This window comes from Piliocolobus tephrosceles, chromosome 17 (genome assembly GCF_002776525.5).
Source record: "Piliocolobus tephrosceles isolate RC106 chromosome 17, ASM277652v3, whole genome shotgun sequence".
NCBI lineage: Eukaryota > Metazoa > Chordata > Mammalia > Primates > Cercopithecidae > Piliocolobus > Piliocolobus tephrosceles.
In genome coordinates this window covers 58,031,164-58,054,509 of record NC_045450.1, presented here as the reverse complement: position 1 = coordinate 58,054,509, position 23,346 = coordinate 58,031,164, and the positions used below count along the sequence as shown (strand labels likewise).

Below are 23,346 nucleotides of genomic sequence, written 5' to 3'. Positions count from 1 at the left end.
CTGTGCAGTGACATCAGTGCCCAGGATGCCCAAGACTAACTCCTCAAGGCTTGAGCAATGGACCCTACAGCCTTGTTAAATGATGAGCACGATGAGAAGGTGAGGGAAGGGATACAACCTATGGCCACATGGTTGGCAGGTGGTAAGACAGAGGAAGGACTTGTAGTTCCAGAGGTTTGAGTCTGTCATTCTTATAACACTGAGTCAAACTGCTTCTCACATGATACTATTCACAATATTTTATTTCAATTCAATCATCACCTCTTGGCAATTTAGGAACAGGGTCTAATCTCTTGATCTTGAATCTCCTTGCTTTAAATTGAAAGAGCCTCTGAAACAGGAACAATGCTTCCATAAAATAGTTGATATGCAGGGAACACAAGCAGGACTAAACTAATCTTTTGCTTTCCCTGATGCATTTGAAGAAGTGAGATAGACAGATACAGGTCTGAGAAAGTAAGCCTACGTTTCTTATTTCTTTCCAGACCTTGAGGTAATAGTTTTAGTTTTTCTTTTTAAGTTTATCTCATTTGAACACAATGTCTTTCTTTCCTCAGTGGTCAGAAGCTGAAGAGTCCATGAGGAAGCAAGGCGGTCTCTAAGCCTCTTCATCACCCTTTTCTTTTCTTTTTATTTTTTGAGCAGAGTATCAATTAGAGATTGATTATTAGATTAGCAGGAAACACTGCTTGGTTCCAGTCTCCTCTGCTTCTACTGTCAACTCAACTCATATCAACAAGCTAATTAAAAGAAATCACACCCTAAGAAACAACCAATCACTGACGCATAGCTCCACTGTCAGAAATTTAGTAGTAGTCACTTGGCACAACTGACCTGATAGTGAGCAAGATTCAGAAGAGACCTTCAGAAGCAAGTGGTGCTGAACCATGCACAGAAGGTGTAGACAAAGATACAAGCCATGACAGGCTCTCAGCTGGCCAGCGCGCCTACTGATGCCTTCTCTGTGAAGTCTCAGCCTCTCCTCTCTGCAGAGACTCTAAATGTGAGTGCCTGGAGGCCCTCTTCAGCCATCTGCAATTTCCTTTTTGCTCTGCACTTAGAGTTTTCATCTGCTTTTCATGGCTTCAATGAAGATCTCCACAGCACACTCACAAATCTTGCTTCCAGTCCTGAATCCCCTTCCACAAATTTTAGTCCTGCATTTGCCAAACTTTTTGGATATCTATAGTCATCTCAAATTCAACATGTTCAGAGCCAAACTCATCATCATTTGTTGATTTACATTTGTTCATTCATTCATTCGTTTATTAGCACTGGCCACAAATGAGGATAAGGACCTCCCTGATCTCAAGAAGCTCAGAGTCTGATTCTAAATTGGAAAGTCAGAACTTGTAGATCAAAAAGGATCAATTTGACTTAACTGCAATACCCTGTTTGTGTACAAGGCAACTGAAGCCAAGGGAGATCAAATGGCTTGTTAAGCTTATATTGCTATTGGCAAAGCTAGCAGGTAAACTCAGGACTCCTGACTTGCTCATTTCTATCAGACATCATAACTCTCCCAATATCTTCAGTACAGCTTTGGAGAAACACAAATGAAATTCCTCACAATGTCTCACCTCACCATCAACAGCCAGTTGATCAAAAACCACTTTTGTGTCTTTCTTTTGAACATCTCGGATTTCTGCCATTTCCTTCCTTTCTGACCACCCTGGGCTCTTCCAGGTCAGCAGCATCCTCATGCATCACCCGACTTTGCCTGCAGAGATGGTCAGTCTCCCTGACCCTTCCCGCACTGGGCATTTCCACTATCTGACCTGCACCACCCATCTCACCCTCTGTCGTGTCCATGTTCCACAGAACATGGACCCCAGTGGATGCTCTGTGGAGGGGGGTCTGTGGTCATAGGGAAATGCTGCTTGCACTCCATTGCTTGGAGAGTCACCTTCTCTTGAACAAGTATTTCTTTAAGCTTATTTGACCACAGAACTCCCTCTTTGCAAGGAACGCATATGACCACCCCCTAGAGCATGGTGGGAGATGGCAGCCTGCAGTCTAAAGCACAGTGGGTTGGTCAGGTAGCTCCTTCCCTAATGGTTTGTTTTGGTAATTTTCCCAATTGGAAACATTCTCCAACATTGCTTGAAGTCAAGGGTTCACGCAGGGAAAGAAGGCTGGAGATGTGTGTCAAGGCTGAAACTTCCGTCATGTCAGAGGGCTATCCAGGGCTCAAGTGAGCAAAGGGATCTCCACATACAATGGGTTAGATGAAAATGAGGACCAAAAATGTAAAGGTCAAGCCCAGAGACATGGAAAGGTCAGGAAGGAATCACTGCTGCATGCCGCCAGGTGGCTGAGCTGGGCTGAGGCAGGGAAGAGGAGTCAGTCGTGGTAATCTTAGACGTACTGGGCCAAGACTCTTCTAGCTGCACTGGGGATCGAGGCTGATGACTGCTCCTCCTGAGGATGGGCTGCCCTGGGACCACAACATGGCAGTCAGGAGGAGGCTGGGGGTAGGCCACTGGTGGGTTCTGCCCATTTCTATTTCAGAAGCAGGAAGAATAGAATTACCTCAGATACGTTTCTTTGTTTTTGTAATTTTCCCAATTGGAAATGTTCTCTGTCTCCTTTTCCACTTAATTAAATCTTACCCTTCCTCCAATATTCAGTTCAGATCTCATCTCTTCTAAAAATCCTTTCCCAACTCCCTCATCTGAGACTACTGTAGCATTTATTTACCTGAATCAGAAAACCAAAATTTCAACAGTAAAAAGCTCTCTTGGCTCAATTTGTGCCAAGAAGTCTGTGAAATGGTAGAATGTTCCCATTAAATACCTTTAGAAGTAATGTACAAGGTAAGATTATAGTACATTCACAAACAAGAAATGTATTTACATAAAACTTTCAGGAACTATAGTTTTTAAGTAAGGAGATTTGACATCAATAAAGAATTCATTATAACTGATATTGAGTTCTGCTGTTTTGACCAGAATAACTTTGGAAAAACTAGGAAAGTTTCATGCCTTCATTTTCACTTTGCAAAAATTGTCAACCAGCTAATGAATATTATTATGAGAAGAAAGACTAAATAGTACAGGAAGAAAACAAAATCATGATAGATTCCATAAAGACCATTTATATTGGAAGCAAATATTTTTGCTTATTTCTGGTATCCCCCATCCCCCACAATACAAGTAAAATTAGTCTCATTATTTTGGTACCATTTCTGTGTATTACTACAACGTTTTTCTTCCTAAGGATGAAAAGATGTCTTATGATAAGAATGCTCAATTCAGTTCCCACTTGGAATTCAAAAACTATCATATTAGATGCCATATTTTCACACACATACATCTCCTTCATTGAACCATGGGTTATGGAAGGAAGCATGAGGAGAAGCTCATCGGAGGTAATTCCAGTGTTCCTACTTCTGAAACAGAAATGGGCAGGACTTACCTATGGCTTATCCCTAGCCTCCTCCTGACCACCATGTTGTGGTCCCAGGGCTGCCCAGGAGAAGCAGTCATCAGCCTGGATGTCCAGTGCAGCTGGGAACAGTCTTGGACAACATGGACCTTACCAGTATGTTTAAGATTACCACAACTGATGGCTCTTCCCTGCCTCAGCCCCGCTCAGCCACCTGCTTGCATGCACCAATCAATAATTCCTTCTTGACCTTTTCCATATCTCAGGGCTTGACCTATTTTCACTTTTGGTCCTCATCTTGATCTAACCCATTATATTTGGAGATCCCTTTGCTCACCTGAGCCCTGGATAGTCCTCTGACATGACAGAAGTCTCAGCCTTGACACACATCTCCAACCTTCTTTCCCTATGTGAACCCTTGACTTCAAGAAACTAGTCTATTCGTGGAGCCTTGGGTGAACCATGCCATGGTTCACAATTTCATTCTCCAAAAGGCCTGTCCTGGGAGACTCAGGCCCAGGTTCTTCTCTCAAGAAGCATTCTCCAACTTCTTTGCCTATGAAAATCACCTCAGCCTCTGAACTAGAATACCTTACTGTCTTCTCCAGTGACTCACATAGCTGGCCCCAAAAAACAGTGTTCCAGAGGGTATCTCCAAGGGAAAAGCTCCCTCTTGGAGATTAACAACACACATTAGCATACTAAAGGCTTTCCAAAGTTTTATAACCAAGAAACCTTTCAAACAATATTGAGCCTCGTGTTTCTCAAACTTACTTAGCCGTGGAACTCCTTTTCCATGTTATATGCTTTAAAAACAATTTGGAAGTACAGACAGAAGGAAAATGAGCCTGCATAAGTCAGTAGCATTTCTCACAAGTGTACTTGTATTCTAAAGTGTTCTCATGTCCATGTCTCTTCTCCATATGATTTAAACGGCAACAACTCGGCAGCTCTAACCAGCTGCGGGCTTCCCCACCTATCACTGTTTTGATCCTCACATCACTCTCTGCCTGGCGGGAGTGGGCTAATGCACAGGAAGCCTGTAGCACAGCACCAGCATACAGTAAATAGCAAAGCTGCTAGCTTCTTTGATTGGGGGGCAGTAGGGAGAAAGAGTGCTTAAGAGTTTAGTCTGTGGAATCAGACAGATCCCATTTTAATTCTGGCACAGCTCTCACTAGATAGACTATGAGGTCAAGGATCATGTCTGTTTTGTCCATCAATGTCTGGTATACACAACAGTACCTGATATGGACCATGCAGTCAATGAGTATTCAATGAATGAATGAAGGACAAAGCAGGTCTCAACCCAGGTGATTTTGCCCGACAGAGCATATTTGGCAGTGTACAGAAACGGTTTTGGCTGTCACACTAGCATCTAGTGGGTAAAAGTAAGGATGCTTTACATGAAACATCCTACAATGTGTAGGACAAAGAATGATCCAGCCCCAAATGTCAACAGTGCCAGGGTTGAGAATTCCTGCTGTATAGTCAGGCCAATCAGGGATGAATTTCTAACCACTGACCCCAGCTGTTAGGCCTTGAGCAAGTCACAACATTTCTGTCTTAATTTCCTCATCTGTTGAATGGGATTCTAATGGGATCTTGTATCGTACACTTGTAAGCTAATACATATTCAAATGAGATGAACTGCATAATCCCTAGGAAGTGGTTAACACAGCGACTGGTGCGTGGAAATCGTGACCTATATACGTGTCCCATGACATTCTTACCAGTACCGTCTATATAACGTCTCACAGTGATGGTGAAGTTCTTCAGGTGGACTCTTCACTCTCTTGCAACTCACTGTCTCAATCCCCAAGTGAGCGCTCTTTTCAAAGCAAGCCCTGTGCTCCCACTTATGTTTCCTGTATGGTCAGCTTTTATTTATATGCTCACCAGGGGCTCCACAGTGAAAATGTTATTGAAGAAGAGCACGCTTTCTCCCTGTACCAGCCTCCTCTGATTCGCAAAGGTTTGGGAGAGAACAGAAAGACGTTCTCGGAGTAAAGGATCAGTAATGCACTCTTCAAAAAACTCATCAGTCTCATCCTTCTCCTCTTTGATCAGGTCATCACGGGCCCTAAAGAAAACAGGCAATGTGAGATTCATGTGGGTACTCCCATGAAGAACTCTGGCTTCCCTCCAGTCCTTCCTCCTGGAACTGTCCTCACCCCTCACCCTGGGGTGGTCCCTCCTTGCCGAGTCTGTAACCTGCTGCCCTTGCACTCGGTCCTCAGACCTCTCAGAGCCTCCGTTTGCTCATCTTCAGCCACCTTCTTTAAGAGATCCTCCCTGGATTCCTCTCCTATTCAATACTCATTGCTTTACTCCTGAGCCCCTGTGTGTACTGGACAAATATTTTCTTTCAGGTAATTGTGTTTTCCAGGCTGCTTTTTAAATATTTAACATCTATTCTGCCCCTCACATGGCAAGGACAATTTTCTTCCTTTTAAATTTGCTTAGCTTTAATTCTTTCTTAGCTGTTAGTTACCTGGAGAATAGAACCTGGAGCCAGCAGGGACTAGGTTTGCATACTGATTCTATGATCTGTTTACTAGCTCTGTGACTTTGGGAGTTCCCTGATTCCTCTAAGCCTCAGTGCCTTCTCCTTCTAGAGACCATAGAAGCTGCTCCATCAGAAAGATGTGTTGAGCGTTAAATGTAATCAAGGCTCTAGCGCAGTTCCTGGGACAAAGCTGGCAACTCCATACATACCGGTTTTCTCCCTCTGTCAACCATAGGCAATCACCAAGCTGTCAAGCTTACAAAATGCTCAAGCTATGCCTTAAGGCACCTCCTTTTCTCTCTCTTTCCTGCTCTTACTATCCATCGTGATAAGTGAGAACAGCAGCTTTCCCCAATCCTCCACTCATTGCCCCCACCAGAGCTGTGTTCACATTTCTCCTGAACTTTGCAGCTGAATTTTATCTCCTCCCAGGACATACGACCACATTCCCATCAAGGTACTGGTATTACCAGGGGTGAGAGACAAATTATTTAGCAACGTAAGTGCTGAGTGGGAGTCCAGGATCACTGAATTCCTGTCCCAGTTCCAACTCTTGTCAGTATTGACAAATAACTCTTTTTAAATAACATATGTGTTCAGGGTGCTTTGGTCACACTGCAAAAAGAAGTCAAAGAAATGAGTGTGTTCTGGTTCCAAGGAAGAAAGCATCTTGTGCTTGATTTTTTATTGCCAGGTAGGAGGCAGTGTCCAAGGTGACTGGCAGTATTCCTTCCACACTGCTGGGCACAGCAGTGCAAATTAAAGACAGTTCAGCTTGCAGAAAGAAAGGAGTCCATTTCTTTTTTATTTGATATTTTGTTATCTGATACTGATCTGGAAAACTTACAGATTATATTAGAAACCAAAAAATTCCACTTGCAGGAACAGATCCTTAAAAACAATCATGGATATAAACAAAGACACATCTACAAAGATGTCCATTAAAGTGCTGGAATGCTACCAGATCAAGTGGGTAAATTTGATGTACGATAATGAAGCACTGGTTGAACAAAAATGGGAATCATAAACATTACATTTATTGGGCACTTGTCAAACTTTTCACATGCATCATATGATTTAATACTCATAACTACCAGAAGGGCCATTAGCATTATGATCATCATTCCCACTATATAGATGATGAAACTGAGGCTTAGAAAGGTTACATAACTCGTCCCGGATCATGTAGCTGAAAGACAGCCTGAACTTCAGGGTCTTTGGAGGCTTGAATCCCCTGGTGCTAACCAATATGCACACTGCCTCCCAGGAATCCAGGGAACATTAGGCAATAATAGCAGCTAGTAAAGTGGTATTAAATAGAATATTTAACATCATTTTCAAATGTCTGAAATATTTTAAGGTGAAAAACAAAGTGGCAAAATGTAACATATATAATAATCCCACTTTTGTAATAAAAAAGCAAAAGAAAAATACATACTTATTAGGGGAAAAAAACAGATTTAGACATACCAAAATATTGACTGTGGTTTCCCTAGTTGGAAGGATTAGAACGGACTTTTGCCCTCATCTTTGTGCTTGTCTTAATATTTTCTAAATTGTATTAGTGCACAATGTATTTCTTTTTAAACCAGAAAACAAGTCACTTAAGAAATTAAATGTTAATTAATTCTCAGGCTGAGGCACTAAGATTTTGACCTGTTTGCCTAATACGCCTGCATTGGCATGAGCCTGTGGATGCCACCTCTGGAAGAATGCACAGGTGAAATGTGAGGGTGGCACAATGTGGTCTCGTCTGCAGAAGGTGGAGGCAATGGATTAGATGTACACATAGGAACATGAATGGATCTTAAGCACACAGCCTCGTGAGAAAAAGGAGAAAATGGAATACAAAATATGACTTCTCTCTGTCTCTCCCCCAAGACAATATACATTTTGAAAGAACAGATTCACACAAAAAGATAGATACATTAACATATTAGAATGGTATCTTTGGGGGAATTAACAGGAGTGGGGTGTGGGGATGTAAGAGAATAAATAAAATTCTTTGTGTGGACCAAGGATAAGGATGATAATACTCCATGAACTGAGGAGTATGAGAAATGCAATCCCTGCACCAGAAAGCAAAGAGAACAAAACAAATTCCAAAATGCTGCTCTTCTCCCATGCTGTTGAAACTCCAAATTGGTAAGAGCCAGTAGAAGGCAAAGGGAGGAAAGCGGGTACTGGGTTCTTCCTCTTTGCCCTCTGATGGAGAATTGGAGCCAGGACTGAGAGTCGAGGAGGAGGTGTATAGCCACACCTTCAGGTAGCCTGGCTCCAACAAGGGCTTCCATAGATCTCAGTCCTAGTGTTCTGCCATTTTGTCCCGCTGATCGTCATGGTTTCTTGCACTCAGAGCTTGTTCTCTTTTATAGATGAGGAGACCTTTCATCAGACAGCATCACAGCAGGCCAGCCCTCTCTTCAGTAAAACCATGGACTTAACCCATTTTACAAATGGTCTAGTAGCTACCAGCACCTTTAATAGTCAGTGGGGAAGACGTGTGTCTCCGGTGAAGCAGGGTTGAACGAGTAACAGTCCCTCATCTTCAGGTATTCAAGGCCTGTAACCTGCTCCCTTCACCACCCACAAGAGATACCAACTGAAGGCTGAGGGGATTAAAAACCAAGAGCCATGGTCTTGAGAGCTGGAAGAAATACTCCCATGTCCACACTTGACCTGGAACAAATGGAGCCATCCACCTTCAAATGGAAAATGAACCATGTGACTCTGAACAGTTAGCAACTCTGTGATGGATGTTACAAATGAAGAACTAGAGATCCTCTCCCTGTTTGGCAGTACCATGTAAATCTTCAGATTTTTGTATAAACCATAGGGAAGGAAAGAGGCCTCTAACCATAACTGAGATTCAGTTTATTATGATTCAGGTGGTAGGCTCAAAGCCCAATTAAAACTGATTTATCTAAAGAAATGTGTCATTTCCTACATCTGCATATTATAGAATAAACCCATACTGACCACCCTGGGGGGCTACATTCAGAATTGTAGGAGCTCTTGTACAGAGCAAATCTAGAATTAGAGCCAGCTGCTATTGAGAAAATGGCTGTGACCTTGCTGGGGAAACGGGAAGCAAAAATCCTTAAAGCCCATGCCAGGTCTCCGAATACAGCGAACGTGATAAGAATGAGTATGAAAGAATCTTGCAGAATGTTTTAAAATCCCTCAGGACAAGTGGAGGAAGCAAGGAGGGATGAATGCAGCCTCCATTTCTGAAGAGATTAATTTCTCTGCAAGTCCCAGGAAAACATCAAGAGGAAGAACTAAAAGGTGATCTTTTAGAGGTCCCTATACATCTGATTCTCAAGTTAAAAAAAAAAAAAAAAAAAGAAAACATTTTTAAAGCACAGAACTTCTTCCTAGGGGGAGGAACATCATTGCCCAAGAGTGTAGCATGGAAACAACCTTCTATCCCCAAACCTGGACACGTGTCCTAAAGTTTTTAGTGATACTTTGAGGTAGGTGTGGAGGAAGGCCAAACAGTAAACTGCTGGAAACAAATAGGGATTCCTGGGGCTGAAATTCCTCCACTGGAGGAAGAGATATCCAAGTCTTTGCCACAAGAGGACAAGAAACCTTGATGGCTAGAATGGGACTTGAGTGTACCTGTTAGAGCTATCAGCATTGTTGAAGCCACCTTTGAGCAACATTCAGCCCTTGGAGATGAATGTCACAGGACACGCTTTAAGCCATGTTAAAATGCCAGAAAAACAGAGGGCAGGCTCTTGAATGTGACCTGAAAGTTTACACAGAAGTTAAACCTTTTAACCATAGAGGTTGCTGAAGGAGGGGGAACAAAGGAAGAAGGTGCACCCCATCATGAGCAAGAGAGTCAGACATCAGGAGGATAACGTCTGATTCAGCTCTGTAGGTTGCTGGGGTGCTCAAGAGAGGATTCACCCCATTCGCTAAAGATCTCGCTGCTGCTTTTCAGGGATGGGCGGACCTCTGCCCATAAGCAAGTTACCAAAGAACATTCTGCTTTATTGACCCCTGATGTGTGGCCTGGGACACAATCTGAGAATTTGTGACATGGAGGAGGAGGGGCCTACACTCACAGCAAGAGCACCACTGCCCTGTCCAGAAGGCAGGAGTTAAATGTTTAGTAAAGGGCAAACTTGTCTGTACTTGCCTTCCTTTCCAAGAGGTTGGGCATTTTATGACAGTTACTTCAAGGACAAGAATTCATGGTTTATAATAGGAAAGTTGTTTGCTTTCTTATTATTCTGCTTGGGGCTGTATCGAGGAACAACGGAGAGAAGAGCAAGAAGTGCCACCCTGGTGTGACAAGAGATCAGCATGACTGGTATCCTTTTTCCCTCTTGGCCGAGCTCCTAGCACTCAGGAGAGAGGTGGGAGGAAGCAAAGGGGCAGCACATTGTAGACTCTTTACAGAGATAAAGCAATACAGTTTGGAGAAACAGGTGTTCTGGGCCTGTATGTCACCCAGAGTGAAAGTGGTGATATTCTTATTTATGTGAAGCTGCTTTTTAAGTCTATTGGTTAAAAGAGGGTCATGATTCTAGATGATAAAGGCTTCCAATCATGGTTATAGAAATGGTATCCTATATTTTTCCCCTTGTTACAAAGAAGTTGCCAGGAGAAATAATAGAGCAAGGGAGACAGTAAAAGAAAATGATGCAAGAGAAAGGGAAGAATAAAAGACAATATTAAAGAGAGAGGGATGTGTCAGGTGAAGTGGGAAAAAAACGAAAATCAATGTCCATGCACCGGGACTGAATTATATTCCCTATAGTTAAGCATCTCTGATAACCATTGGTTTTAATTTTTCTAGAGTTTAAGGGCTGAAATTAACCTCCTCACATACTTTTTAGTATTGGCATGGCATCAATCACATACTATCCATATAGCCAAACACACAGACATGGCTGAAATTAAAGCTGGCTTTCCTTCTTACAATGTGTACTCACTCTCCACAAAGGTTTATGCCCATAGGACAAGAATGATACTGAAACACTACTTTGCTGTTTGACTTTCTTTACTTGGATCTCCTTTCCCACTTTCCCTTCAAGCATGTTGGGCCATTTTGATCGCTGGTGAGCATATGTGAGCCAGGGAACCAGGCAGGGCAAAGGAAGCAGTAGCAGATCCTTTTCCTTGTGCCTTTTAAAACCACAGATATTTCTATGCCATAAGGCCAGAGGAAGATTTTAGGCATAAGTGGTTTTTCTTTCCTCATTTTTTAAAAAATGGCACAGTGGTGATTCAGTGATTAAAGCTCATTGTCTGAATGACAAAGCTTCTGGTCCACTGTGTCCTGTCATTGTCGCGGCTTCTGATTCAATTAGGCACTGCACACTGGGGAGGCTTCTTCCTGGTTTCCATGGACCTAAGACTTATTTTTATCACATATGAACTTGGTTTTAAACAAAGCTTTGAAGCTTCCAGGGCTAATCTTTAATGAAAATGGAAAGGCAAATAAAAAAGGCTGAAATAAATTCCAATGAAAGCAGCAAAAGTGTTAATTCAGGGAGGCTGGAAGGAGATAAAAATGAAAATGGAGCTTAGAAGAGGCAAGCATGGATTCAGTAAAAAGAAATCTTCAAAATTTAACAGTGATGAGATTAGCTACAACAGTTTGGTTTTACATTGTATTAATTTTCTCCACTGCCTGAAGTGCCATTTTAAAAAGCATAATAATATTAAAGATACCAATAAGAAATCATTATTAAATTATATAGTTTGCAGGGACTGAGCAATGCTACTAAAACCAAGAATATAAAAGCCATTATATCTAAGCCCTTCTTTTTCCTCAATCTTCATATTTTCTAGAAGTATCTTTTCACTGAAAAAAATTCCACATTGATGCCAATCCAAAATAGAGTATTTTTAGGAACTCTTTATGAAAGCTGATCAACGTGGCCGGGCGTGGTGGCTCACGCTTGTAATCCCAACACTTTGGGAGGCCAAGGCAGGCGATCATGAGGTCAAGGACCTTGAGATCAGCCTGGCCAACACATTGAAACCCTGTGTCCCTACTAAAAATACAAAAAATTAGCCGGGCGTGGTGGTGGGAGCCTGTAATCCTAGCTACTCAGGAGGCTAAGGCAGGAGAATTGCTTGAACCTAGGAGGCGGAGGTTGTAGTGAGCTGAGATCACACCACTGCACACCAGCCTGGGCGACAGTGCGAGACTCCGTCTCAAAAAAAAAGAAAAAGAAAAAGCTGATCAACCTGGTTAGGGTTATGAAAAGTAATAGAGACAGGGAGACTTGTTTTGAAAGAATAGTTAAGAATGATAGGTTTGGTCTTCAAAATCTAGGCATTCCATTACTTCTAAACTATAACCAGGTTACATTAACTCAGAGTGGACATTCTGTTCCACATAGCTCAGCTTAGATTGTTCAGATGAGCAGCTTCAAAAGAGGATCTTACACCAGAACCAAGTTAGAAAAATGTGACATTGCTTGAGTTGGCTAAAAATTAGCACAAAATTCACTGATTTTACATAATAGTTTTACATTCCCCACCCCCCGCCCCACTTCAAAATACTGCATATAGGTGATTTTTGTTACAGACCTATACTTTTCTCTGTCCTCTTCTTGCTGGGTAGCAAATACCTTCCACAGGAAATGGGCAATGATATTACTGCGGTTGTGAATGGTTACAGTTCGCTTATTGGCCAGAGATATGTAGGTTTTCTCGATGGTCAAGGAATTCTTATCCAGCCTTATATTCATGTCTATGGCAGCTCCATAGAGAGACACAAACACTTTTTCACCTAGGAATTAACAAAGTACAAACACACTTCAAGATTTATTCTAAAATGACACGCCTAGGCTATCTTTTTTTCAAGATGAAGTTAGGCAAAATAGTATAAGCATCAGGATTTCATTCTTTCCACTGTACCCCCATCAGTCCAGAGATGAGATACGATCAGAACACAAATACTATGCCTGGTGCAGTTACAGAAAAATCAAGCTATCTTGCCTGGTCATTGCAATAAATATATAAAATACGCATTGTTGTTGTGGGCACTCCAAAACTTTTTCTTCTTTGTAAATAGCTTTCAACCCTACAGCCTGACCAGGAGGGCAATCGAGTTATAGAATTTTACTCTGTGCCTCATCTTTAGCTCATGCATGAGCTGGATTTGTCATTCTTAAAATGCTTGTACCAAGTATACTCAAGAAGAGCTGCTCAACATGAGAGAGTTTAAGTCCATTTGAGAACACAGATCAGAAGGGAAAATTCAGTAACTTCAAAAACAGAAAACTGACTATTTAAAAGAAACCACATCCCTAAACAGCAATTAAAACAAAACAAAACAAAAGATACACACACACACACACACACACCCCTGACATGTCTGGATAGTGACTACATAAAAAGAAAACAAAAACAGACAAAAATTGTATTTAAAATTAAATATTTTTAAATATTAGGTATATCTTTATTCAGTATAGCAATGTAAGCCCCTGACTTTATTCAGGATGCACCAATTACCTTGATTCTAAGTACATAAGTGAGCTTTCAAGAAGACACAAACCTGTAAACTATATTTGATTTGATCTCTGCAATGTCACAGCCGGTATATTACTCTGACATCATATAGAAAAAATAAATATTGTAATACCATAAATGTTTTGTTGACTTATGTTGCTAAAGTTTTAAAGCATCATTACTTGCATCTCATTTTTTAGCAAACATTTCTGCTGCATTCACTATTGTATGAACCAGTCATTCAGGAAATCAACAACCCTTGATACATTTTAAATGTTCTTTAGGCTCAATAAATTTGGATGCAGAAAAAACTTTCCCCAAAGAAAGAAAAAGTAAGCATCTAGGCATTTGACTTTAAAATTCTTATTTAAAAAACATATAGAGGCCGGGCGCGGTGGCTCAAGCCTGTAATCCCAGCACTTTGGGAGGCCGAGACGGGTGGATCACGAGGTCAGGAGATCGAGACCATCCTGGCTAACACAGTGAAACCCCATCTCCACTAAAAAATACAAAAAACTAGCCAGGTGAGGTGGCGGGCGCCTGTAGTCCCAGCTACTCGGGAGGCTGAGGCAGGAGAATGGCGTAAGCTCAGGAGGCGGAGCTTGCAGTGAGCTGAGATCCAGCCACTGCACTCCAACCTGGGTGACAGAGCAAGACTCCGTCTCAAAAAAAAAAAAAAAAAATAGAGAGAGAGAGTTGAAATTTCAAGTACTATAAAAGCAAATACAACAAAACTAAAAAATATATTTCTCGCCTTCACCTAACTCCAGGTCTGATTTTTAGAGGTAAGAACTGTCAATATTTTTGTGTACATCCTTTCCAAAAAAAGGCATGCACGCTTGTCAACTTTTAAACTTTCTTTGAGTGAAATGTAACAATCTGACAAGTGCAAACTCATTGTTACTTTAATTGGAATATTCTTAATTATGGATGGTGGTGAACACCCTTTCATAAATTAATTGGCTTAAATCAAAGGGAAAACCCCTCCTCCAAATAAGCTAATACTCAAAGAACTATGCCTTCTGCTGGCTGTGGTGGCTCATGCATGTAATCCCAGCACTTTGGGAGGCCGAGGCAGGCAGATCACCTGAGGTCAGGAGTTCAAGACCAGACTGATCCACATGGAGAAACCCTATCTCTACTAAAAAATACAAAATTAGCTTGGTGTGGTGACACATGCCTGTAGTCCCAGCTACTCAGGAGGCTGAGGCAGGAGAATCACTTGAACCCGGGAGGCAGAGGTTGTGGTGAGCCAAGATCGTGCCATTGCGCTCCAGCCTGGGCAACAAGAGCAAAACTCCATCTCAAAAAAAAAAGAAAAAAAAAAGAACTATGCCTTCAAGATGAGGATGAACTGGAAGTAGATTAGCCTTAGTTCAGAGTTGAATATCATGCTGGAATTGCCTATGTCTTGCAAATAACTTCAAACCTTGAATTTGACAATTATTGACTGGTTATGCCCTGAGACACTTGGTGAAAGAAACTCATTTTTTGGGGGTGGGGAAAGGTACTTGCATCCAAAGTTTCAAAATTTTCAACATTGTTTAAAAAGCACATAACCAAAACATAATGATGCAATGCAAGGAAATAAAACTCCATGTGTTGGAACCAGCAGATAAAAGAAAAATGGAAATAGGCCCCCAAAAATATCAGATAGTAGGAATCATCAGGTAGAAACTATGAACCTATACATAGTATGTTTAAAGAAACAAATGAATTAGTTTGAAGCCATATGTAGAAAACAGAAAATCAATAAGATCTTTTAAAAATTTGAAAAAAGTCACACTCTAGAGGACTTATAGAAATAAAATAGTCTAAACTATAAAAAACTCAAAATATATATTTAATAAAATAATTTTATTATCTATATGACAAATTAGTGAAATGGGAGGTAGTTCAGAAAATACAAAAGGCAATATAAAGAAATAAAAAAAGAAAAAATACAGTGGATAAGATACAAGGAAGATAAAGTGAGAAGGTCTAAAAGTATTGAATTGGAAACACTCAGAAGGAGAGGAAAGAGATAATGAAGCAAAGACTGTATTTCAAAAGATGATGGCTAAGAATTTTGTTTGGAATTAAAGACATCAGTTCACAGTTCAAAAGGCCAGTGAAAGTCAAATGGGATAATTTTTTTAAAAATCAGACCTAAATATATTGCACTGAAACTGAAGAAAACCAAAGACAAAGAAAAAAACCTGAAAGCAGCCAGAGGAAAAAAAAAACATTATTATTAAAGGATCCACACTTGGAATTACACCTAACTTTTGAACTGAAACAATGGAAACCAAAAAATAATGGAATGACACAAAAGTGAAAACAATGCCATTCAAGAGTTCTACACAAATTTTCCAGCTTTTTTTTTTTTTTTTGTCTGCAAATATCTTTCGTCTTCACTTTTTAAGGATACTTTCAGTGGTATAAACTAGCATTGTTTTCGTTCAGCACTTCAACAATGCCATCTGACTGTCTTCCAGCTTCCATAATTTCAGCAGAAAATTCTGCCATCAGTATTCTTAGTGTTCCTGTTAAGGTAACGTGTCTTTTTTCTCTGGGTACTTTTATAATGTTCTCTTTGCTTTAAATTTCAGCCATTTAACCATAATATGCCTAAGTTTGGTTTTCTTTGTACTTGTACCACCACAGGCTTGCTAAATGTTTGTAAACCTCTGGATTAAAGCCATGCATCACTTCTGGAAAATTCTCAGCCATTATTGCTTAAAATATTTTTGACCCCATTCTTCCTCGTCTACTTTTGAGACTCCAGTTACATGTATTTTGACCTTCTGACTGTGTCTCACTTGGCTTTTTCTTTCTGTTCTATTTTTTCCCCATTCTTTTCTATTTCTCTCCGTACTTCTGTTTGGGTATTTTCTATTGATCTGTCTTCCGGTTCACTAATCCTGTCTTTTGCAGTATCTATTTTGCTGCTAAAGTCATACAATTAGTTCTTAATTTCCAACACTGTATTTTTCCGTATAACACTGTTATTAAAATCTGATAAAGATATAACAATGATATAGGCCAATCTATAGGCCAACTGCACTTCTGAATAACAATGTAAAATTTCTGAATAAAAATGGCTAATCATAATACGTCAGCACATTAAAGGAATGATACTTCATAACCAAGTGGAATTTATTCCAGAAATACAATAATGTCCCACTACTAGAAATCTGTTTATGTAGCAGTAGATCGAAGGAACAAAATGATATGATCTTCACTGATGCTGAAAATGAATTTGACAAAATTCAAAATGCATTTTAAAAACATCTATAAAACAGGGATAGAATTAAAATATAGTAAAGTCTCTGTAATTAAAATATTAATAGCATGGTAGCAGTGCATGAAGAGAGATCAATGGAATAGAATGAAGCCAAAACAGACCCAAATGTACACTGAAATTTAGTATATTATAAAGACAGTATCTCAAATCATTGGTATAAAGACAGACTTCGTAAAAAAAAATTTTGTTAGGACAACTTCATAGCTATATGAAAAAACATACCTCATATCTTATATCAGAATAAATGTCAAGTGAGTCAAATATTTAAATGTTCAATATAAAGCCATATATATAAAATGATGTAAATGAGAATTTCTTCATAACTTCAGAGAGGGGAAAGTTTTCTAACTATGACTCAAAATCCAGATCCCTCTAAAAAACTAAGAAATTTGATTATCTAAAAATAAAAAACAAATTCATTCAAAAGAAATACATGACCCATCCAAAAACTTGAATATAAAAAGGATATAGGACCTCCAAGAAACATGTACAGCTGCAAGATAGCACTAGTAATAAAAGAAATATAAAATAAAATATCATCTCATGACCATCAAATTAACAAAATTCAAACAGTTTTATGATATCCTTTTAGCAATATATTGACAAGAATGTGGAAAAAGAATTTTTGTATACTTCTGATGAAAGTATAAATTGCCACAACAACTTGACAAGCCAATCTAGCATCCTGTAAAGCTCGGGATAATTTTGCCCTATACCCCAGCAATTGCACTTGTAGGTATTTATCCTAAAGGAAAATCTCACACAGCTGCCTAAGAAGACATTGTACAAAGCTGCTCAATGCAGCACTGTATGTAATAGCAAACAAGTTACATCTTCAATGTTCACATACTGGAATGTGGTACATTCATTAAAATGAATCAGAGCAATGTGTAGCTACATGTTTAAATATTTAAAACAACATTGAATGAAAAAAGCAAGTTGGAGAATCATATGTACAGTATGATACCATTTATGTGAACTTTAAAACTGCTCGAGACAATACTATATACTGTTTATGGATAAGTAAATATGTAGGAATAGCATTAAAACGCATCCAATAAAGCTCCTCTGAGGAGCAAGACAGGGGAATTAGATCAGAAAAAGGTAACAAAGTGGCTTCAGGTCTGTAATCAGTTTGATTATCCAAAAATAAATAAATAAATAAATAAATAAATAAATAAATAAAACCTCTAGAAAGAAATGTATATGTCAAACGGTTGAGATGTGTTAAATATAACAGGTGTTGATTATATTACTCTCTGTGCTTTTGTGGTTATCTGAAATATGTAATTGTTTAAAAAATTAATCAAAGGGAATAAAAGATCCAAGGGCTTATTTCACACAACCTCGGGGTCAGAGAGACTAATGTCATTAATTTGAGCTGCTCACTGCAAAAATCTTCCTTCCTAGAAATATAGTAAAGTTATTATTTTTCAAGAACCATCTAATATTGATTTTTTTCACCACTATCTTCCAAAACTAATCAGCTCCACAAAGCGAAGGAAGCAATAACTCTTCTCTTATCTCCAAAGCTGTTGAAGTACTTGGTTTTTATAATACTTACTTTTATAGAGACAACCTTAAAAAGGCTCCCCAACCCTTAGCTACTTTGAAGACTGACAGGATGGAAGTGGTGTCATGTCTCCAGGAATGGATGGGGAAGCTGTTCCTCAACATTAGCATTTTTTGTGTCCTTGGAGGACCTGTTCCCTCCCTGGTACCTTTTTGGTTTCTGTTGCATGCTGCAGTCATTGTAGATGGGCTTAGGAACAATCTTTTATTACATCACAGTACAGATATATTTTGTGGAAGGTCTCATTTATCGCTTGCCAGTTTTGCTACCATCAATCAAGTAAAAACAAATATGAACAAAACTAATTTTACAAAAATGAATGTGAAGCTAACTATATACACAATACACTTCATACTGTGGTTTCAGTACTCTCAGACAACTGAGGACACTAAATTAAATATATGAGTGGAACCACAGATTTTCTAGGGAACTAACAAGTTGATGGAAAGTTTTTCATCACTTGGTCACAACAGGGTCAAATTCACTATGGTAGGGCATTGCTGAACCAAACTTCTTTGGAAGTGCTCTTTGTTCGGGAAACTTAAGCAACACTTATGTAACAATAAATGGTATCATACTGTACATACAATTCTCCAACTTGCTTTTTTCATTCAGTGTTGTTTTGAAGATTTAAACATGTAGATACACATTGCCGATTGTCAGTGGTAATGCCAAAACTGGTATTCTGAATCTGCACAGAAGGCAGTGTGAGATGCAGAAAGTGTACTGGTCTCAGGGGGTCCCGAAGACCTGGGTTCAAATTCCAGCTTTAGTGAGCTGTAAAGTCATTTAACGTCTCTGGGCTTCAGTTTACTTATCACTAAAATGAAGGGAATTAAAGAAATGTCCCTTTAAATACTAACACCTGGTAATTTGCAAATCTTCACTTGCTATGAACTTATGGAAACCTTATCTCACTTCCCTAAACATTTAAATCCCTGACAATCTGAGTGTCTTAACTTCTGCTACTCCCTATCCTAAGCTATGGAATAAGAAACAAAGAAAACAAAGTCAAGTAATGTTTCCTTTGCTTCTAAAGCCATGTTAAAACATTTGCTTCTTTTACAATACCTGTTTGGCTAGATTTTCTAGTTATAACAGCACACATTTATAATTAACAATAATCCCACCACTGAAACAAAGTTGATGTGGGTAAGTTTACATAGATATTAATAGATTCAGATAGACATTATTTAGCCATTTTAACTGCAAAGTAGCAACATCACACTCAATTACTGACAATATTATATTTTGGTATGCCTCTATTGGCCTTTATGAGGAAAAAAAGAAAAATTCTTTATAGTTTTAGAAAGCTTACTAGAGTAAACTATGTAAATTACTATAAAGCTGCCCTGTGAAGCACTAATATTATGACTATGTGTATATTTAATAACAACACATCATCACACCTTTGGGGAAAAAGGTTACTTGCCAACTTCTGACTCCTAAAGTATCTCCTCTTTAGTAAGAGACGTAATACTTTTAAAAATGCTGAATACGTGCATCATCTCTATTTCCTGAGTATGCCAATGGTTAATGTCACTTCTAAAGTGAGAAGAGCAACCTCACCAGGCACTGAAGAAGAAACCCCCTACACTACTATTTGTGGTACTCATTCTAGTAACCAAAGTGTCAATACAAATGTCTTTTTTCTTTTTCTTTTTTTTAATTTTGTTCAAATGTCTTTTTTGAAATGCTGTTCTGAATAGTAGTATCTCCTTGAACCCTGTGATTATATTTAGTTTCTCAAGACTCAGTTGAAAAGTGCAAAACTTAAACAATTAACCATTTGTTTGTCTCTTCACAGTCAAATGATACTTCCACTTATTTGTTCGGTTTCAGATTAGTTTTGGCTTGGTTTTGTTATCAATGTAACCTTGTGTAATTGTATTTTTAATCTCTTCTGGAGGGATGAGTTTATAAAAGGTATCACCTTACATCAGTTCTTTCTCAATTCTACAATAAAAAAGATAACTAAATCATTTCTCAGGTAAAATCAACTGCCTAAACAAACTTGATTTTACTATACGCAGGCACACACAGGGAGAAAGAGGAAAAGAGAAAGGAGGGGAGAATTCTGGTTCAGGAAAACATTAATGGGTAAAATATTAGATACTGCTAAAACTTTATACTCAACCTCCTTAATTTCTCAAGCACTGGTTCAAACTCTGGTTGTCAGAAAAAGCAAAGAAATCTCCTAGCTTCATTTAATCAAGAATATATCCAGTGGAGGGCCAGAAATGGAAGGAACAAATGCCACTGTCAGGAACGTGATTGAGTACTTCCTGCTGAGGAGTGTCAATGCTGCTTCTTCTAGAACATTGTTTTAGGAATTATAAAGAAAAGACTCATCAACAGCCCATGTTAAATTTCCTTCCCCAAATAAATTCATATTTCAAACAGCTGCAGAAAGTTCAATCAGATGCTTATTTGATGAAATGAAAAGCCAATGATCATGGCTGCTTGGAAAAGCTTCATGATTAATTGTGTTTAGGCAGTTATTAGCATTTTTCAGTAATGGAAGGTTATGGATTCTGGTCATTAATAACCCACAATAAAGATTGAAAGCATATTCTTAGCAGCAGTCCATTTCATGTAAGGAAAAATTCTGTAAGACAGCTTACCTCTGCAATCTTCAGAATATGACTTTATTCATTCACCAAAGGCGACATCAGAACCTCAGAGGGTAGAAACCAACTATTCTATGAATGGTTAATTTTTTTTTTTTTTGAGACGGAGTCTAGCTCTGTCGCCAGGCTGGAGTGTAGTGGCACGATCTTGCCTGACTGCAACCTCTGACTCCCTGGTTCAAGCTATTCTGCCTCAGCCTCCCAAGTAGCTGGGATTACAGGCACGTGCCATCACACCCAGCTAATTTTTGTATTTTTAGTAGAGACTAAAAATACAAGGGGTTCACACCATGTTGGCCAAGAGGGTCTTAATCTTCTGACGTTGTGATCTGCCTGCCTCGGCCTCCCGATTACAGGCATGAGCCACCATGCCCAGCTGAATGATTAAATTTTTTTTTTTTTTTTGAGACAGAGTCTCGCTCTGTTGCCCAGGCTGGAGTGCAGGGGCCGGATCTCAGCTCACTGCAAGCTCCGCCTCCCGGGTTTACGCCATTCTCCTGCCTCAGCCTCCCAAGTAGCTGGGACTACAGGCGCCCGCCACCTCGCCCAGCTAGTTTTTTGTATTTTTTAGTAGAGACGGGGTTTCACCGTGTTAGCCAGGATGGTCTCGATCTCCTGACCTCGTGATCCGCCCATCTCGGCCTCCCAAAGTGCTGGGATTACAGGCTTGAGCCACCGCACCCGGCCTGAATGATTAAATTTTAATACACAAATATTTATTGTGGTTCATCCTATCTTTCCTTTAGCACAGCAGTATATATGTAAGCACAGGTGTCATTCCAAATACTTATATAAAAGTAACATTGAGATCCAGGGAGGCTGGGAAAATGCAGCTGCATTTCAAAGGCAGCAGATCAAGAGAGCAAAAATGCACATATAGTCATACGGAAGAAAGAACACCGCCCAGGAGTTAAGAGCTGAGTCCGACTTCTAACTGGGCTTCCATTTGGCCTTCTGATTAGTTCTGTGACTTTGGGTGAGCCACTTAATTTCTTAGGGCTTCAGTTTATCTGTAAAATCTAAGGGTTGGATGAGGTCATCACTGAAGTCATCACTCAAGTTTTGATTCTACTGATCTATAAGCACTCTAAATCAGCTGAACTCAAAATCCAACCAAATAGCATTTTTTGAAATTACACCCCAACATCTGTAGAGTGTAGAGTTGTTTATTTATAAATTATACCTATATACTAGCTTGCTCGATTGCTCATGTCAAATGTATTTAAAATACCCCCAAATGTTTGAAGGAATGAGATAAAGATGAAAAAAAAATTATTTTAAAGATAATGTATTCACTATGTTTATCAACAATGAATTATTTTAATAAGAGTAAAAGGGTTGACTATGCTTCATTCTTTTCCAAACTCCTGATTTAAAATCTTGTGATACAGTGACCCAAATGTAATTCTAAGGCCACATTTATTCTGATACTTAGTTTCAGCAACTAACATAAGCAAAATCAACAAGGATATAAGATATAAGATGTACGCAAAATCAACAAAGATATGGAGATCCAGACAGAAAAAAAAAACGTATCACTGACCATATTTATTAGCAGGCGTATGTTTCTTCAGTTTCATCCACTATCAGTACCAATAACACAATGGTTTTGGCTGAAATTCAGCTAATAATTTTACCATAATGGGAATAATTACTTAATAGTCAAACAGGAGGTTCAAATATACCTGTAATTGCATTTAACATAAAATGACTGAATAGTGCAATTAAAAGACAAATATTTTCAGACCAGATTTAATAATTAGCCTCATTGGTGATGCTTCCAAATGTCATACTTTAAATGTGAGGAAAGTTGAAAGTGAAAGGATGAACAGATTGTGCTATGTCCACACTAATCAAAAAAAACTTCTATGTTGTATAAATATCAGATTGAGTAGACTTTAGTGTTATAAATCTTACTAAAGATTGAGACATTTTACAATGACAAAATGGTTAACTCAACAGGAAGTTATAATAATCCTACCTGTGTATACATCAAGTATCATGACCTCAAAATATATAAAATGAAAATTGTTAGCACCAAAAAACAGGAACACCTAAATTGTAGTTGTGGATTTTAATGACATCTTCCAATAACTGATAAAACAAGGAGACAAAAGATTAGTAAAGATACAGACTGAACGGCATGATTATTAACAAATTTTACCGAATTGACATTTATGGAAGGTGAACCCTCTTCAAGTGTACAGGGAATATTTACCAATAGGGAACATACTTTGGGTCCTAATGTAAGTCTCAACTAATTTCAAGGCCTGAAATCGTATAGAACTTGCTTTCTGTCACTGGTAGGATTAAACAAGAAATCAATAACAAAAAGAGACCTAGAAAATTCCCTAACGTTTGAATATCAATCAACGCATTGCTAAATAGCCCATGGATCAAAAAAGAAATAAAAATGTAAATTCTAAAATATTTTCAATCAAGTGTTAAAAACAAAATATGTAAAAGCATATGGGCTGAA

The 23,346-nt window shown here is 39.0% G+C and overlaps 1 protein-coding gene across 1 annotated transcript in view; it reads right to left on the bottom strand.

Moving 5' to 3' along the window:
• The window catches only part of HYDIN (HYDIN axonemal central pair apparatus protein), a 390,515-nt gene that overhangs the window by 325,399 nt on the left and 41,770 nt on the right, over positions 1 to 23,346 (bottom strand). Inside the window, exons 7-8 of the mRNA XM_023210374.1 lie at positions 12,455 to 12,656; positions 5,287 to 5,470 (exon numbers count right to left, since the gene is read on the bottom strand). Coding sequence (XP_023066142.1) covers positions 5,287 to 5,470; positions 12,455 to 12,656 — 386 coding nt within the window. The remainder of the gene's footprint in view (positions 1 to 5,286; positions 5,471 to 12,454; positions 12,657 to 23,346) is intronic.